Below are 19,602 nucleotides of genomic sequence, written 5' to 3'. Positions count from 1 at the left end.
ACTGTTTTTGAGCAGAATTTAATAAAATTCATTATCAGATCATAAATTTTGTTCATGCAATTTGAAACAAGAATTTAAATTATTCTAAAGTAAAATAAGTATTTATTTTAGCTTGATATTGTGAGTAAAAATAATAGACGTTGTTGCTCTTCACTTGAGGACAGTTTTTTCTTGCATATGGTGAGATAATTATTTGTTAGGTTAAAACTCAAAATTCTAGTTACATGAAGTTAAAAAACAATGTTTAGACAGTTTGTCTCCTGTTGTTAAATCAAGTTCATGAACTTTAACTTCTGAGTTAAAATCAAAACAATTTTCTTATTTACTTTAATTGCATTTTCTAGGCAGCAGGTGGACTTTCATTATCAAGTTGAACCATATTTAAATGTTTCACAGTGTGCTGTAATTTGGGTTGGCTCACCATTCCTGAGACGGTTTCATTGTTTCATGTTTTCTCACTCTCACTGCAGTGTTTTCCACATTTATGGATATTAATGACTTTGGTTCTTATCTCGCCTTGGTTTTCCTTAGATCCAAAGAAAACTTGATCCTCTTCACCTACTTCATACTGTTAAGTGGGATCCATTTAAGAGATTGTTCTTATAATATAGTTCTGGTAGAAGAAACTGAACTTATTTTACTCAGAAAATGGTTAATTCAAAATTTAATAATAGGATAATTATTTTCCAAATACGAAGTGGTTAGTCTGGAAAGCTTTTTATCAGTATTTTGTATTTACTCACGTTATCTTTGAGTGTTATTTGAAATATTTAAGTAAATGTAGGATAACAAGAAGAGCAAATCTATGAGGGAGTTAATAGTTTTCCAATCCACTGCATATCAGTGATGTGTCATAAAAGAAAATGGGTCAGGTTTGTTCTAAATCCCTGCAGTGGTGTATTATTTTTTTATAGCAACATATTAATCATAAATAAATATTAGCTTCTTTTTAACATATCAGCAGGATATATGTAGATCTTGCTAAATATTAATTGCAGTTCCCTTCCTGGTATTATTGACTATAACAGCACAAACTAATATTTTATGTTCAAGTGTACAGAATACGGTTTTCCTGATTTTATTGTTCTCTCTGATGAATTCATAAAAAGTTCTCAGCCTTTTTGTTTCCTGAAGCACTCACCTTCAATTTCTTCTATGACATTTCACCTGCATGGAAACACCTGCATGTTCTCTGTCTCAAAGACTCAGTTGGCTTGATTTTTCTCTCAGGTTGTGACACTTTGCTCAGTCAACAGAAAATGTACTTTGAACTTTTTATCCTAACACTTCCTCAAGCAAGACTCTCAGTGGCGTTAACCCTTTGCTGCAGGGCAGTAAAATCTTTTATATTCTGAGCAAGAGGAAATTCCAAAGATTAGTCAGTATTTAATGGATAAAGTTTGAGTCATATGCACAAATTAGAATCATCCTTTGTTTATTAATTTTCATTTCTTGTGTAATTATTTTAATTGGTGGCTGATGGTTATGGCTAATCAGGGGTTTGGTAATAAATTTGGTATGTTGTTATTTAAAACAGCATTAAACGGGACTTTACAGTGGTGTGCATGTTCTTTAAACACAGTTATATTCAGGAAAGAAATATAACTGTCACATAAAATTAATTTATAACATTGTGCTCATGCAAACTTGCTTAAAATCAAAATCAAATGCAATGGCGCCACCAAGAGGCTCCACAGGGTAAAAGCAGCCCAGATAAACTTGACACCCCCCATTTGCTTTGCCCAGCAACATTAGGAATATAATTTTATATGGTTCAATTCAGGAGTGAAAAGACCAGATTTCCAGGAGTTACACTATCTATCTATCTATCTATCTATCTATCTATCTATCTATCTATCTATCTATCTATCTATCTATCTATCTATCTATCTATCTATCTATCTATCTATCTATCTATCTATCTATCTATCTATCTATCTATCTATCTATCTATCTATCTATCTATCTATCTATCTATCTATCTATCTATCTATCTATCTATCTATCTATCTATCTATCTATCTATCATTTTTTTTATTTTAATATATACATTTTTGTATTGTGTAATACTGTGAACCAAAACATATAATTCTTACTTCAAATATAAAAGCCTGAAAGTTAGAGGGTTTAACTCATAAACTACTTAATATTTAGAGCTCATACTAACACCTTTGACAGATATACCAACTAGACAGCACTTTGTGAGACAGACTTGATTTTGATCAGAAATATTGTGGGATTTTCAGATTACAAAGACCTCGTCTCAAAAATCTTACTGTCCTTGAAAAAGATACAAACACCACAATTAGCAGTGTACATAAGTGTGCATATTTTGTAGCCAAAACAAATTATTTTTAAGCTATTGTCTGTTTAAATAAAATATAAATGTCTTCTTTGACATCCTAACCTTGAAGGTTTATGTGGCTCCACAGTTCGGATATTTGGTGCCATTGTGAATAAACTCTGAACATGTGCTAACTAAGAGCAACAATTGCTGCATTTCTTATTACCTAATCTTAGATGTTTGTGCTTTCATATGAAGTTTGGACTTTGGTAGTTTCAAAAGTAAAATTTCTAGTTTATCAGACATAAAAAGTAAAAAATTAAACTAGTCACTCAAAAAGCAGCAGATTCAGAGCAGGGATTACCATAATTTATAACAACTAAAGCAGATTAAATTTTAATGTTTAGTTTTTTTAAAATTCATTTGTAACTTTTATCTCCCTGTCTTAGATTCAGTCTCACCTCTCAGCTAAATCTGATCACTTTGGGATTCACCTTTGAGTGTTTTAATATGTTTCTTTTTCCAGTGCTACATTTAGAGTTGGCTTAAATACTTGAGCTTTTTGAATTGTTTCATGTAGAGGCATTTCTGAACTCAAGCAGAAAAAAAAACTTTTTGGTAAAAACTCATTTTTTATATTTTAATTATTGTCAGGAATTACATACTTTCTTAGAAACTTGATTTTAGAAGATAATTAATGAAGAATACATAAAGATTAGAACAACAATTGATCTCAGAGATACTAATTTGTCACCAAACTTTGTTAATGTTCAACTGCAGAACTTAGATTTAATTTAGCTTCAAAAAGTGTTTAAACATTTGATTAGGTATGAATTATATAATACCTGCCACCAGAGTGAACATCATATTTACTGCATTTCCATCACCAGTAATCTGTTTTGTAAAATTCAGGATCACAGTCTCAGAGAGTGTAGCAAGAAGCTCAGGACTGAGAAACCAAAGCAAAGAGACACGGAGAAATCAACTCTTGTAGAGGAAGCTGTGACAGCTGTTGTTACATTGCTGGTTGTTACATTGCTGGTTGTTACAGGGCTGGTTGTTACATTGCTGGTTGTTACAGGGCTGGTTGTTACAGCCTGAGTGACATTTGCGCGGACAGAGTAACTGCAGATTTCCACGTTGCCTACTTGATCCACAGCCACCAGCTGCACATCAGGTGAGCAGCAGGAAGCCACATAAGACACTTGAGTTGTTTTATCAGCTGCTGTGCTGATGTTCAACGTGCCGATGCCTTCTCTGAGACTGACGCTGTCCACACCTGTCCCATTCGCTGCGTCAGTGACATGGACAGAGAGCTCCCATGTTGACCGGCTGCAGTTGTCAGAGCAGTTGGACTGCAGGCTGAGCAGCTGGCACACTGGTGGAGTGAAATCAGTCACCTGTGAGAGTGACAGGCAAATATTAGCAATATTTACCCTCAATGATGTCAGAATGCATAGAAAACAAAATGAGACATTACTTTTGAAAGGACGGTTAGACGCAGGACATCATAGTTGCTGTCTGCACCTCCAGGAGCCACGGCCTCAATGGTCAAGGTGACACCAGTACCGGATGGAGTGTAGGCAGGAGCTGTGATGCTCACTGTGCCATTAGCACTAACTCCAGGATCCAGCTGTAAACTGGAGGGGAAAGATAAAGTAAAGCCTTGGTCATTGGTGGCTCGAATGGTGAAGCTTCCTCCTTCGCCAGTTGTCATCACAGAGAAAGAAACTGATCGAGGTGTTCCTGGCTCCAACACCCTATCTAAGTCATCCTGTACAAAAACAAAAAGAGGAATTTAAACATGGTGGACAGTAGTGTGAATTGAACTGTTTACAAAAGATTTTGGACCATTGATTTAAATTTTATTTTGCTTAGGTTTGCTTACAGCAGTGACAGTGAGACCAGAGGCTCTCAGGCTGGTGGCCGACTGTCTCTGGAAGATCCCTGAAGAAGCTCTGGAGACGCCGTTGTTGTTCTGGCCCTTCACAAGCACAACAAACTCAACCGATGGGATCCTATCGAAGCGGACGATATATTCTCCTCCACCCTGGGCCTCCACGGTGCCGTTAACCTGACCAGAACCCGACGATTCAACCAGCATGACCTCTGTCACCGTGGCAGAGTCGCTTCCAAACAGAGTCACCAGCAGACTGGCATTTTGTCCTTCAAAGACAAGAAAACTGGAGGTTATACTATTTAATTCTGACATAGAACCAGTTAACTGTGTCTTCATTACCAGCGGTGGGACGATTCTGGATCAGACCATACCCTCCAAATCGGCTACTTGACTCTTCAATAAAGTCAAAGAGGAAGTCAATGGAGCTCTCTCCTGCAAAAGCAGAAAAAAACATTGAAAACAAGCAGTCTTTACACATAGCTGGCTAAGCATTTTTGACAGGTATTTTTAAGTTGCTTTAAAGGCCTTTTTTCAATCAAATGACAGAGGTCTCACCTACAACCTTCAGACTGTAGGGATTTCCTGACTCCATCCTAATGTCCCACACTCCAGTTTCTGTTTTTAGCTGCAGTGTCTGGAGGTTTCCAACCAACTGGGAAGAAAATGTTGAAGATCCTGTTGTGTTGGTCACACCTAGAAAAAGCCAGAAAATTGGGCAAACAAGTCAAACAATTGAACAAAGTAAGTTTTTATTTTCAACATACAACAATGTTTCGACAGGCTGTATTCAAATTTTATAAAAATAATTTATTGTGTTCTGCCCTTTAATTTATTGTAAAATAGGTTCTAAGCTTAGCCTCAGTAAATTATATAGTAGGCTTCCCCAGTCATTGTTGACTCATGGTTGCTAAAAACTTTACCAGACCAATTGATTTTAGTGACATAGCGGGTGTAAAATACTGAATAAAATGTTGTGCGACATGATTGGCTTGATTTTCACTCTTACATTTAACTTTATGAGACACAAAATTACAAGTGGATCGTCCTTATTGTCTCCAAGTGTGTTCTGGGTAAAGCTTGTCACCAACCGTCCATCAACGTCATCATCAGTCACTTGGCAACAGATGACAAACTATCGAGCATTTTTACGGACTAGTTAACATGAGTGGAGCTCCATTTAGCGGCAAAAAGGATGGAAAAAAGAGAGCAAGGACAAGCCAAAAACTGGACGCATATTTTGTTCCTTGTCTTGGAGATGAACCGGACTTTTCTGTTGGCAGCGATTCAGACCCGCCAAAACTGCCAGCCCAGCGAAGGAGCCGGGCTAGTTACAGGTAGCAGCGCTGACATTATTCACAAAGTGTGAGTTAACTGTAGACTGTAAATTGTATCAGCCCAGCCGCCTAGCTTACATCCCCTTTTCTCGCTGTCGGTGGTACAGCGATGACGTCAAGGGACTGAAGGCTGAATTATAGTCGCGCTTTTAACAGTTCGGGTTGAGCGGGTGCGAGCCAAGACAGCAGTATGGCGTTTATAGCTAAGGTTTACACTGTAGCCGCCTGGAAGACCATCTTCCAGGTCGTCCAGTTTGTGTGAACGGCGGCGCGCGCGATCCGCGCCGAGTTACAAAGATCCAGAGGTGCACGAGGTGCTGCGACACACTGCGCATGCGGAGCGTGCCGCTGCATACCCGCTTCAACGCCGCGGTTCTGAACTGATTTGAATTTGTGTTGTTTCATCGTTAGTTTCCAGTAGCCTGATGTTTCTGTGGTTCTCTTGGTTTGTTGTACTTCATGTCAGATGGATTTCAGAATGACATAGTCGTTCTCTGTTGTGGTGAAACTTGGAAGCTCCGCTGTTGCGGGCATGTCTGTGTTGTAAAGTTAAATTATTATGAGCTTTATTATTTGGGTATAGGGCCCGGTCATTAGCCCTGCCCCCCGGCCCGACGCTGACTTGTTCCGCTACTGGTTCTTAGTGCTAATTTTGTGTCAGTGTATAACGTCTTTTATTTTGAAGGTCATGTTAGGCATGGGACAGGAAGTCAGCCATTTCATCACACATGAGAATAGTTCAGAATAGTTTTAAATGTTATTTGAATCTGTTAAACTGACCATTTATATTTTGGCTTTGATTGATAAACCATAAAATATAAAGACATTGTTGATTTTTTCTTGTATGAATGTATTTAAATACCTGAGGGATTGATGAGAGTAAACCCTACAGAAACCCCGGTGATGTAAATTCTCACGTTTTGTGTTGAATCATCAACTGCAAAAGTGAAATTTTCACCAATCCCAAGGTTTCTGGCTGCTTGCAGAAGGACAATCTGTAAAATCAAACATAAGTTCAATTCTGAAATCTTTAAATGTCAAAAACAAATGATGGTAGTAGCTGTATGTTTTTCAAACCTGAGAGGAGCTGGTGGATTCAGTTAGGATGTTGATGGCCTCCAGCAGCTGACCTTTTGTGACTTCAACAGCCTGACCTCCTGAAGCCTGAGCCAGGTCTCTGTACAGCTGACCACCTGCTCTCGACATCCGAACACTTTGTTGTTGTTGGTTGTTGTCTGCTTGTGTTCGACGGCGAAGGCCAAGTACATCAGTTATCATGAAGTTCACCTGAAACAGGTTTCAGGTGGGTCAACTTTCCAGCTGTCATAACAGTTCACAGTGCACCCTTTAGTTTGAGAGCTTGCAAATGCTCTGTATGAGTCACATAATCAAAAATTATTATACCGACTCAATGCGAATCTCATTTGGTCAATTTTGCAGCCATCTAGCTGCTAAATTGTGAAACCATTTGGATTTAGAAATGGCAAAAGATCAAGACTAATTAATATCACAGTTATTAAGATGACATTTTCTGTCATTTAATTCAACATGAGCAGAAATGTTTCCCATTTTTCCAAAGTTGTTTTTCTTGTTTATTCACTTAACTTGTTTATCTTTACAGTGTGTGCTTTTAAGTATCTCTCCACTATTTTACAAAGCTACTGTATTTTAAAGCTAAAGAATATTTTCAGAATATGTGTTGAGTTTTTCAGGAAACAAATAATTCAACTAGCTGATTTAGTATTACTCACCACAGACTTGGTCTTCTCTATGAGTGCTAGAACTGTGTTTTTCAGGTGTTCGTCTTTAGCTGCTGCATCCGTAAAAACGTAGATCTCCGAATTGGGAGGCGCAGCAGTTAAAGCCAGCTGTATGAAGCAGGGACAGAAGGAATAAATCTAAAGCTACTTTTTGAAATCAGCAGCTTGTAAACAACCATCAATCAAAGCACCTGAAGTCCAGAAAGACTCATTTCTGGAGCATCTCCACCTCCTCTTGGGGTTAGTGAGTTGATGTGACGCTTAAAAACCTCTGGGTCTGTTGTCCGAATTAGAGGCCCAAAATCTGTGATTCAAAGGACAACACAGATTTCTGCTTGTTTTAGTGCATTTATTATTCCTAGATTACATGAACCATTGAAACTACATATTTATTTTTAAAAACACAGCCATTTTGCCCTCACTCCCTGATGTGGAATCAGACCAGCCTTTTCCTGTTTTAGTTCAGTTAGGTTTGCCTTAAATATTCCTATTTACTAAATGCCAGAATAAGAAAATATATTTTTAGATAATTTCATAAATTCAGAAGTCTAATGTCTTTGAATTATATGGGGAAGAGAGCTGGCCCCACAGTTTCCAACGTTACTGTGGGTAATCATGATGTCTTGGGTAATATACCACGATGACATGGTTTAAAATCATGCATGTCCCTGCTTAAATCAGCACATGACCAGGCCCATCTGAAGTTTGCCCATGACCATTTGGATGATCCAGAGGAGTCATGGGAAAAAGTTGTGGTCAGATGAGACCAAAATAGAACTTTTGGGTCTTAAATCCACTCGCCATGTTTGGAGGACAAAGACCATCCCTAAGGTGAAGCATGGGGGTGGAAACATCATACTTTGGGGGTGTTTCTCTGCACACAGGACAGGATGAGTGCACTGTATTAAGGAGAAGATGACCAGGGCCTTGTATTGCAAGGTTTTGAGGATCAACCTCCTTCCCCTCAGTTAGAGAATTGAAGATGGGCCTGGCTGGGTCTTCCAACATGACAATGATCCAAACCACACAGCCAGGATAACCAAAGTGTGGCTTCGTAAGAAGCATATTAAGGTTCTGGAGTAGCCTAGCCATTGTCCAGACCTAAACCATATAGAAAATCTTTGGAGGAGCTCAAACTCCGTGCTTCTCAGCAACAGCCCAGAAAGCTGACTGATCTAGAAAAGATCTGTGTGGAGGAAGGGGCCAAAATCCCTGCTGTAGTGCAAACCTGGTGAAAAACTACAGCAAATGGCACTGTACCAGATATTAACACTGATTTTCACATGTGTTCAAATACTTATTTGCAGCAGTAACACTAAATTACTAGTAAAAAGTCATACATTGTGATTTCCGGATTTTTTTGTTGTTGTAGTTTATGTCTCTCACAGTGGACATGCACCTAAGATGAACATTTCAGACCCGTTCATGGTTTCTAAGTGGGAGAAATTGCAAAGTCGCAGGGTGTTCAAACACTTATTTTCCTCAATACATGTCATCACATGTATTGTGATTAAACTAAGATTGAAGTGTTTGTCTATATTGTCTGTTACATTAAGATGAAGCTTGTGAGCCACAGAACACCATCCAAACTGTGAAGAACAGGAGTGGCAGCATCATGCTGTGAGGGTGCTTTGTTGCACGAGGGACTGTTGCATTTTATGAAATAGATTACATAATGAGGAAGGAGCACTGTACCTGAAGCTGGAGATGTAGAGGACAAAAATTGTCATACGTCTTTTTATGGTGTTTGTAACCATTTGGTTTACATGTTTCTACACACCACGTGTGTGTAAACATAGAGTATTATACTCAGGACAAAACCGTAAAGAAAACCTAGTCTTCAACATTAAAACTCTACCTGGATCATTGAATGGAACGAGAATGTAAACGGACGGTTCATCTTCTGTTCCCACTTTACTGTCAATAATCGATGATGTGGCATTCTTCACTGCTTCAATGTCATCCCCCATGCTTCCTGTCGTGTCCATGGAAAAACAAAGTGGTTTCCCTTTGAAGAGTCCCATCATCCTGAGGTGCAACAAGCAAAATGGAGACAATTAAAACCAATTGTTTGTTTTCCATCATGCTGTTGCTCCATTTGGTAGCACGTTATTTGACGGGGTGTGCATAAGACTGACATGACATTGTCATAAACGTGACATAACACCTGTCATGAACATGAAGGAGTCTTAATGAATATTTATGACTGTTGTCATGAAGCGTCATTTGACAAATAATGACATATTTAATGCAAAATTTACCATTTTAATGGACTTTTAATATGTTTTAATGCAGCATTGCATTAAATGTCATTATTTATCAAATGACACTTTATGACAACAGTTGTGTAAAAAGCCTAAATTCAGTTTTATTTTATTCAGATCTTTAGGATAAATCATGTTTATATTTCTTATGTTAATTTATGTATTTGGATAAAAAATATTACTAGTTTAATCTCTATTGCATACTAATTTGTTATATTGGTCTATACTAAGGCCTTCTTGTAAATTTGCATATCTAATTGCAGTTAAGGATTCGAGGATGTGGCTAGATTGAGTTAGTTGGGCAGTTGGAGTGGAGCCACACATTACACGCCTTTTCGTCTTTTTTGTGTATTCTACTATTTTTGTGGAAAACATTTCTACCATTTTTATTTTTGAAGTAAACCGTTAACCTTTATCAAGAGGACCCAGACTGGTTTTTTGTCGTTTTCGTCGTCAAGTGGACCGAAGGGGAAAGACGGACAGCCTCAAGCTTACGGCTTCATTATTTAGGAACCTACAAGTTGTAAACATTAATGAAGACTCTTTCAACTTCATGACAGGTGTTATGTCATGTTTATGACAATGTCATGTCAGTCTTATTATGCACACTGCATCAAATAAAATGCTGCTTTACATTTAAGTCAAGAGAAAATAAACTGTTTCCTACTGAAGGAATCCTCTGTCTCCAGCAGAACTGCGAACGTCCTCTAGCAGCTCACTGGTTGCTGCTATCGCCACGTTTGCTGCTAGGTTGTGAAGATGTCCGTGTTCAGAAGTATTACTGTCTTTATTGATCCCACCTATAGGCTCAATTCCTTCTGTTCTATCCCAAAACCCTCCATGGCTGCATTTTCCTGTGCATCATCATGCAAGTCACAAAGAATATTTAGTTGTTGACACACTTTTCAAATGTAAACTTTTTTTTTTTTTACCTTTCTTGCCACAAGTGGGCAGCAGAGTAAAGTATATACTATTTGGCAATCAAATAAAGATGTTTACCTGCTGGTTTCGAAGAGAAGGGACTAAGTGAAAAATATCCCGAAGTAAGGATTTGCTCCTCTATGACATCCTCTAAAATATTATTGCGGCAGTCCTCTCCATCACAGTTGCGGCAAGTTGCTCTCGTTATGGCTGCAGATCCAGATGTTTTAAAATATGAAAATGGTTTAATGCAAGTACAGAAATCTACATAAATAAGTGTCCATTTTACATTTTCTAAGTTTACTCAAACAATCACTTTCTAATATGTAGCACAATGTCTTCACCTGCTATCTTCCCAACAGAAGTGTTTCTGATCAAGTTAGAGTTTGGAAGATGGTGGTCCATTTCCACCCAGTTAGTGTGGCTGTAGAAGTCCTTTATGTCAAAAGAAAAACAAAGTAACTGTAACTAAACTGCTTAACAAATACGCTTACAATTTGAATGTTTACAGTAAAACATTTCAACTGAAAGTCTACATTTAAAGTAAAATCATTTACAGTTAAAATAAAACATTTTAACAATTCACTTCATTAATAGTTTGTAATAATTTCTGCCTCAAGTGAGCAGTAGAGTATAGAGTTCCTGCCTCCTTTATGTCCCAAGTGCCCTTTTTTCCCCATTTTCTAAAAAAAAATATTATCTGTGCATCAGGAGGCCCTTTGGTGCCTGTAAACAACAGCATTTAGCTAAAAATAACAATTTAGAAAAATAAATTTGCCTGGCTGTCTAATAATGGCGTCCTTTATTTATTTCCGTCTTTATTTTAGGTAAACTAAATGATTTGAATAAGCACACAGTGAACTATCCATCCATCTATTTTCTGTACACCCCTGTCCCTAGTGGGGTCAGGAAGGTTGCTGGTACCTCTCTGGCTAACGTTCCGGGCGAGAGGCGGGTTCACCCTGGACAGGTCGCAAGTCTGTCGCAGGGCAACAAGGAGACAGACAGGACACATTATCATGCACACACACACACACACACACACACACACACTCACTCAAACCTAGGGAGACTTTAGAAAGACCAATTAACCTGACAGTCATGTTTTTGGACTGTTGGAGGAAGCCGGAGTACCCAGAGAGAACAAGGCAACTGTGCAACCAAGTGTGCCATTTTGCAGCCACAATGAACTATTATTATAATAAAAATAAATTAAGTTGGATAAACTTAATTGAATTACTTGTTACCAATTGAAGCAATACAACTAAGTTGGTTCAACTAATTTCTTTTTACAGTGCATGATATTTATTTTCTAGCAACAACATTCAAAGTACTTTCACTTTTCTTTGCCACATTGCAACCACAAATTTCAATGCAGTTTATTGGAATAATTCCTATGACAAAAAGCCTCTACACAGCCTGATACTGGGACTCGTATTACCATGCGGCTCAGGACTGAGTACAGAGTTTTCTGCCAAATGATTTGGCAACATTTGTCAAATATAAAGTATGCTTTACAGATTTTCACTTATAAAACAAATCAAAAACCATGGATCTTTTTTGCAGCTGTGCACTACTTTGTCTAAATCCTAATTCAAAATGTAGGAGTTTGTGGTTGAATATTGACAAATGGCATGAAATGTCTGGAGCGTTTTGTGTTTTGATAAAAGTTCATTCCTTTTCAACTCAGCAAAATACAACTAAGAATTATGAAATATTAGTAAATGTGGTAATATTTACTTTTACCAAAAAAAAAAAATCTCTTAAAAGGTAGCCTTCAAGTATTAATAAGCTTTGAGTTGTTGCCCCGAGACTGAGTGCAGGCTAAAATATAAACAGTCACATAATACAAGATATAAACAGAAATACCTGTACGGTGTGGAGAATTCTTCCCAGAGACAATGTTGCTGAAGCAAAGTTTTGCTCGTCGTTGGCAGCTTTTACCACTGACAAACCATCTGTGATGAGTTTCTGTCCTTCTGCTATTTTTTCATTGTCACAGTGATGAGGTGGACTCCAAAAATAGACAAAGTCTGTTTGCTTATTCTCATTCGTCACTGTCTGGATGGCATTGATGAAACTTTTGCAGGATTTTGATACTTCACATGCAGCAGCAACAGCTGAAGTAGTAAGAGACTGCAGAGACACACATGCATGGCATTTTAATGTAAATAATTGATTTTAGGAATAAGAGGGAAAATATTGATAACATGACTTCATTCTCACAGGAAAGGTGAAGCTCTTGCCCTCAGCCAGAGCCAGGCTACGGCACACGTGAGCAGTGACATTTAGGATAGCTTTCTCTGTGATGTCTTGATGGGTGAAAGACGCTCCTTCAGATATATCAAAGCCATGAACTCCAGTCTGCCAAACCAGGAAAAACAAAACTGCCGACACGAACATTACTGCAAAACCTGATACAGAAAATAAAACATTGGTTATAACTTTTTTTTTATCAATAAAGTTTACAATGTCTTGCATATGAATTGTCACTGAAATATTAAAGTATGCAAATTAGATCCAATATTTTCTGTAATTTAAGTGTCATGCATATAAATCCTTCATGACAATGGTATTTTCACCGCAGCAGTCCGTACAACAATGTTGTCTCTGGGATAAAACTGTCTTTGTTGTTAATGATATGAACATAATAATCCTATTTAAGATGAGGCACTGAATCAGTTAAGAACAACAAAATGCATTTTGTGATTGTATTTATTCAAAAGGCCACAACAATGTTTTGAAGGCCCTTGGCACAGAGATCAAAAACCAAAGAGTACAAGCAAGCTTTTAAATGATACAGTTCTCAATCCCCCACCAGAACTGGTTCGGACCAGTTTCTGCAGTAACTCGTTCAAAAAGAAACGCGTCTGATATACATCTGCACTCTAACGAGTGTGTTTAGCTGTGGTCCATTTTATGGACTTATTCACATTACTCTCACTTAGTTAATTTGGTTTAATGATGGTGGCTTGCTTTTTTGTGTTTAATTAACTTAAAAATTACAAATGTTTAACTCAATGAACCTTTTATTTTCACTTTGCCTGAAACTATTGAGTTCAATGCCAGTTCCTTATCCTACGTCTGACCAACTTGAACTTTATCTTTATCCAACTGAATTAACCAAGTTGTTATAACAATTCATTAAGTGTGTTTAACTTGGCAAATTAAAGTCACTCTCACTCAAATGATCTATTTTTTATAATAAATAATTAAAATCTTTTTGACTTAATTCTACAGAAAGTCAATTCCAAACTCTTAAGTTGTTCCAAACTAAAAAACTAAAATATCCAAAATTACATTATCACTGACGTTGTATTTAAAATACACATTGAATTTAAATTATTTTAAATGTATGTTTAAACATGTTATATTAGTTCATCAACTGTCCTTCATTCTGAAAAAAAAAAATAGTTTAACCAATTTATATAAATTCTTCAATTGGTAACAAATAAATAAATCAATGTTCATGCATAGTTTCAGTAGTTACTCAAACTTTATTTCAGGATGTTCTTCAAGATGGTCACATCTACACAAACACAATGTGGAGGCTGGGCAATTATCAAACAGCTGTTACCAAAAATGTGATGGAAGCATAAACTGACACATGATCCCTTCCTGTCCTGCTTTAGCTCTTTTTTCCAGCTGTGAAGCATTTACTGTATATATTATTTCAGACAGGCCACTTGCAGTTTGTCCTCCACATATTTACTTAATGTCATCACTTAAGGATGAATTTATTTATCTGACTCTAGCTAGTTTTCTTTACACACAGATTAGGTTACTAGTGAAACAGATCAATTTATAACAAAAATGACAATAGATAACATAATGTTTTTTCCTCTTTCTCTGCTTTCCCATTAATTACAACTTAATCTTCATTTAAGCCTTAAATCTAGTAAAACCAATAAACTGATAGAAGTACCAGCTGAAACTGATTTTACCTGAAGTCTTGACGCCGCCCTGATGGGGATGCATCTGCAGTGTTGATGGTAATGAATTTATATTGTTCTTTTCTTAGAGGGTGGAGCCTTCCGGACAATGTGCATGATACCAATCAGTAGATGACACAGAAATGTGTCTGTATGATCACCTGCAACCCTACTGGTTGCAGAAATAAAAACTTAAACGTGGGAGTGGACAGATGTCAAAGAAGGTTGACCTTTGCCATTTTAAAAATGGCTGTGTTGCACTCACGAAACAGACAGGAGTCCTTTTTCAGTTCGGCAACTTTATTTGCCCCACGCTGTGTGTATTGTTTTTGGATTTGTTCTTCTCAGAAGCAGCCGGGCACAGACACACAGAAAACCATTACAATGTTTCTTCTTCCTCGTGCTACGTTACAACACTTCCGCTACCCAACCAATCAGTGATGTAGCATGCAGCTCAGATTCTGTAATGCTTCTATGGCTGAACAAAAACAATGGGGCAAGTTAAATATAATAATCAATAGAGTGTTTTATCCTTAAATTTAGAAAAGAAAAATAGTAATGATTTAAATAAAATACTTAAAATAAGAAGAATTAAAATCTTTTGACTTGTTTCATTCTCTCTTCTGCCCGGACTCCTTGATGTCGTCATTGTATCAGCTGAGCCACAAAGACAAACGTTTTCCAAGTACAATCATAACAACATTTATTAGACGAACAACTAATGAAGCTGACAAAACTCATAATAAAATCACAAACAAGCATCCAATTCAACATTTACCGACCTCCACAGACCAAGACAAACTTATGGGGAACCATTTCACCGAGGCACCGCTCCCCGGAGACAGCATCACAGGTAACCCCGGAGCGATCTGAAGTCAAGGTTCTGGGTCCTACTCTTTTAAAGGGAGGGTGTGTTTCCCTTCTCTGCTGTATTCTAATTAGGGGACTGTCCTTAGCTAAGTTCATTTAAATCTAGTTGACTATGTTCCAGTAAAAACCTGTTTTGAGATTAAAGAAGCAACAAATAACATACTTGAATTCAAAATTAATTAGACACTAGTCCTCAAGGCAAGCTGACCTGCATGTTTTCAGTTCCCCAAACCCTCTTAACCAGCCATCAATTAAAATCATGTGTGGTGAATTAGGGAAATATCTAAAATTTGCAGGGCAGTGTGCTTGGAGGCCCAGTGTTGAAAAACACTGGATTGTACATTGGTATTTCACTCAATAAAGTTCAACCAGAAAACGAAATTGATTCAGTGACACATTTTTGTATGGCTGTGTGATATTTTAGTTGTGTATATAGCAGAATTTTAGTATTTTTTGAGTGTGCAATGAGTGTTAAGTAGTGAGTGAGAGACAAAACATAGTTTTTGTCCTAAACGGCCCCTGATAGAGCTACCATCCTGCTCAGATGCTTCCCTGCTCCAACATACCTGAATCAAATGAAAGACTCATTACCAGCCCTATTCAGAGCTCATTCCGGTCTGTTGGAGTAAGGATGCATCTTGCGTTCACACTGCAGCCTGAAGTGACTCAATTCCGATTTTTTTTGACGTAATGCGACCTGTATCTGATCTTTTCATGGCAGTGTGAACAGCACAGGTCAGATTCTTTTTCGAATGTGACCCATATCCGATACGTATCCGATTCAAATGCGACCATAACGTCCAGGTCGCATTCATCCGAACTGAACGTCACTGTTTCTCAACAAATCTCACTATTCTCGTCCTGATAAGCGCAAGTGGGAATAAAAACAACAACCATGACGGATTATATGAGGATTAAGTTGTTAATATGTTGCTCCGGCTGGACAACAACTTCAAATATGTAAGCTAAGCTCCACCGTTAGCCTCCATGTTTACTTCCGCAAACACTGAGCACTTCTTCTTCTTATTGCGGTTGGCAGAACACTGAGAACGCTGACGCTATGGCGCCCTCTAGTGTGCATGCGGGACACTTTCAGGTCGTTTGCCCGTTTACACTGCAGAACGCATAGAGGTCGCATTTACTGGCAGTGTGAACGGCCCCGGCAAAAAAATCGGAATTGCCAAAAAATCGGAATTGAGTCACTTCAGGCTTCAGTATGAACGCAACAGTTGCAGGATGGTTGCTCTCGAGGACTGGACTTTACCTGCTTTAGCAGCAGCTACTATCAGCTGTTACAAGAGTCTACGTTCAAATCTGACACATGAGGCTGGTGACACCACAAACATTAAGGTGACATGATATAATCCTGATGTACTGCTTCTTAAAAGGCACCGACAACTGAAAGACATTATTTTACTTTCATTTCAAAAGAAGGCTGTGGAAAAGTTGTTCTTGCCTCTAAGTAACTTGGCAGCAATTTGTAAGATAATAAAATCTAGACATAACGGCAGAGAACAAAGAATGAAACAGTTTCCGTTTTGCTTCTGTAAGCTGGTACAGTGTGTTTCTCTAAAGTTTTATCTGGGCTAACATTGTCCTGACGTGGTTTGGGTTACCTAATAGAAATGGATATTGTGACTCATGTGTAAGTGTAACAAGTGTAAGTGTGACAGTGTCGTTGTCTTTCTTGCCTGTTGCTTCATTTATAACTTTGACTGCAAGTGACAGAACTTATTTGTACCAATTCAAAAACTTGTCAAACCCATGGGCGACTACTATGTTTTTACTGCAGATAAAATTTTGCTAATATTAACCAAAGTCAAGTTGTAGGAGTTTGTGCCAATATAATGTGCAAATAAAATAATATGGGCAGCTTTAATCAGGGCCTAACAAAGCCAAATGTCATAATGTTTATAAAATATCAAAAACCATCATTGAATTACAGCTAATTGTTGTGGGATTATTCGTTTTAACAAGTCTATTTTCAATTTAACAAATAGATCTGAAGTTTGAGGTTGAGACTTATGTTAAGCACATCAATATTTGCAGATTGGATGACATCAGTACAGATTGTAAAAAATGAAATATGTTGCTAAATTTCAGACACACCCTTCAAGACAAATGATGGCGTTCTTAGTTTCTTAATTACATTTAATTGCTTTTATCGTCAACTTGTTTGTTGTTTGACAGCTTTAATATAAACATGAGTCAGATGTTCAGGACTAAGTTAAATTCTTGTGAACAAAGATTGTGCAGGTATGTTGACACACTGATGTACTGACAGAACATGTATGAAGTCACGCTAAGACTACGTGCAAAAACTCAAGTTTGTTATACATTTTATCACCTGTATCTTAAAAATCCATGGCTAAAGTTTATAGTGCCGAGACAAACTCATGTATTATAATGTGAACTGCAAATTTCTGACGAGTGAAAATGAAAGGCTCTTTTTCATATTTCATGTCAAAAATGTAAAAACTAGCCATGAGTTTATCCATTTCAATTTTGTTTATCTTAATTACACCACAAAAACATTCTCAATATTATTCTTTCATTTCCATTGACGCAAGAGTGTGAAAAAAACTTGTTTTGACAGTCAAGCAATGCACCAGTTGTTGACGTTACCGTAACATGAGTGACAGAGGACAATGCAGACGCACAGCATTCAACTCTCACCCTGTCAATGACGTAAAAAGATCTCCGCCTTCTCTTTTTACTGCTTGTTTTAGCTTTTGGTATTTTTATTTTATGAAAAACTTTAAAGTTTTGTTTATGTGAAGCTTGTGGAGTTTATTTCCTTTTTTTCTTAGAATTTTAAAGTGTTTTGTAAATTGAAGTGAATAATGTTAAATTTGAAAGTTTTATTGTTAATTAAATATATTACCTCATCATTATTGACTGCTAAAACCTGAATAAATACATTGTTCATTTGAATCATTCATAATTTTAATAAAGCTGTATTGATTTCAGATTAACATTCAGAAATTATTTATAATAAGTATTTAGCCTAAATTAGTGTCTGCACATAACAATGAGGATGACAAAACAAGAGTCAGATCCACAGTTTACTTGGCAAGTTGTTTTTCTAAAGCAACAAATCATCACCTACAAATTGGCTTTTAGTTAGTGAGTAAAAAACAGTAAAGACCAGATGAAAAAATATATCACATAAAAATATGCATAGCTTTAAATATGCGGTGCATTTAAAATCAACAAAAATTAATAATTCGTCCAACTAAAGTTTACAAAATCTGATCAGGGAAGGTGAAGCTACTTATCTTTGTGTTTCACAGTCATAAAGCTCTTTAGGAAACCGTTTCAAGAAAAAAGCATGAGCTGAAAATCTATGAAAGTGGGTTGTGCAACAAAAAATAAAGCTTAAGGATAACAGCCCCAAATAAATAACTCAAAACATTATTCATTTATAACGCTGTTCATCAGCTGCTTAAAATCAAAATCAGATGCAGTGGCGCCACCAAGAGGCTCTACAAGGTAACAGCAATGCAGATAAACTTGACATCGCCATTTGTCAGGATGGGCAACATTAGGAATATTGTTTTATATGAATCAATTAAGGAGTGAAATGAGCAGATTTTTTATTTTAACATATTATTTTGTATGTATTGTGTAATACTATGAACCAACACATATCATTCTTACTTCAAATGTAAAAGCCTGAAAGTTAGAGGGTTTAACTTATAAACTACTTAATATTTAGAGCTCATACTAACATCTTTGACAGATACACCAACTAGACAGCACTTTGTGAGACAGACTTGATTTTGACCAGAAATATTGTGGGATTTTCAGATTACAAAGACCTCGTCTCAAAAATCTTACTGTCCTTGAAAAAGATACACAAACACCACAATTAGCAGTGTACATAAGTGTGCATATGTTGTAGCCAAAACAAATGATTTTTTCAGCTCTTGCCTGTTTAAATAAAATATAAATGTCTTCTTTGACATCCTAACCTTGAAGGTTTATGTGGCTCCACAGTTTGGATATTTGGTGCCATTGTGAATAAACTCTGAACATGTGCTAACTAAGAGCAACAATTGCTGCATTTCTTATTACCTAATCTTAGATGTTTGTGCTTTCATATGAAGTTTGGACTTTTGTATTTTCAGAAGTAAAATTTCTAATTTATCAGACATAAAAAGTAAAAAATTAAACTAACCAGTCACTCAAAAAGCAGCAGATTCAGAGCAGGGATTTCCATAATTTATAACAGACTAAAGCAGATTAAATTTTAATGTTTAGTTTTTTAAAATTTGTTTGTAACTTTTATCTCCCTGTCTTAGATTCAGTCTCATCTCTCAGCTAACTCTGATCAC

At 36.9% G+C, this 19,602-nt stretch overlaps 1 protein-coding gene across 1 annotated transcript; it reads right to left on the bottom strand.

Moving 5' to 3' along the window:
- Positions 1 to 2,910: 2,910 nt before the first annotated feature.
- Positions 2,911 to 12,898, bottom strand: LOC106910808 (von Willebrand factor A domain-containing protein 7-like). The gene is made up of 15 exons (XM_014977493.2): positions 12,690 to 12,898; positions 12,333 to 12,599; positions 10,808 to 10,898; positions 10,542 to 10,673; positions 10,210 to 10,396; positions 9,137 to 9,306; positions 7,470 to 7,582; positions 7,270 to 7,386; positions 6,596 to 6,805; positions 6,381 to 6,513; positions 4,740 to 4,877; positions 4,524 to 4,616; positions 4,173 to 4,450; positions 3,765 to 4,058; positions 2,911 to 3,684 (listed from the first exon to the last, which is right to left on the bottom strand). The coding sequence occupies exons 1-15, from the start codon at positions 12,864 to 12,866 to the stop codon at positions 3,199 to 3,201; spliced, it is 2,886 nt and encodes a 961-aa protein (XP_014832979.2). The 5' UTR covers positions 12,867 to 12,898; the 3' UTR covers positions 2,911 to 3,198.
- Positions 12,899 to 19,602: the final 6,704 nt, after the last annotated feature.

Source organism: Poecilia mexicana, unplaced genomic scaffold (genome assembly GCF_051168715.1).
Source record: "Poecilia mexicana isolate PSO_F unplaced genomic scaffold, ASM5116871v1 scaffold_14, whole genome shotgun sequence".
NCBI classification, from domain to species: Eukaryota; Metazoa; Chordata; class Actinopteri; order Cyprinodontiformes; family Poeciliidae; genus Poecilia; species Poecilia mexicana.
The sequence above is the reverse complement of the archived record's forward strand: the minus strand, read 5'-3'. Positions and strand labels throughout refer to the sequence as shown.

Bases quoted from the DNA above. Each gene is read 5' to 3' on its own strand.
- LOC106910808 (XM_014977493.2), bottom strand. From the start codon at position 12,866: ATGTTCGTGTCGGCAGTTTTGTTTTTCCTGGTTTGGCAGACTGGAGTT. The intron at 4,878-6,380 runs GTATTTAAATAC...GGCTTTTTCTAG, and splicing joins TACTCTCATCAATCCCTCAG to GTGTGACCAACACAACAGGA. The intron at 3,685-3,764 runs GTAATGTCTCAT...TCACTCTCACAG, and splicing joins GTCTAACCGTCCTTTCAAAA to GTGACTGATTTCACTCCACC.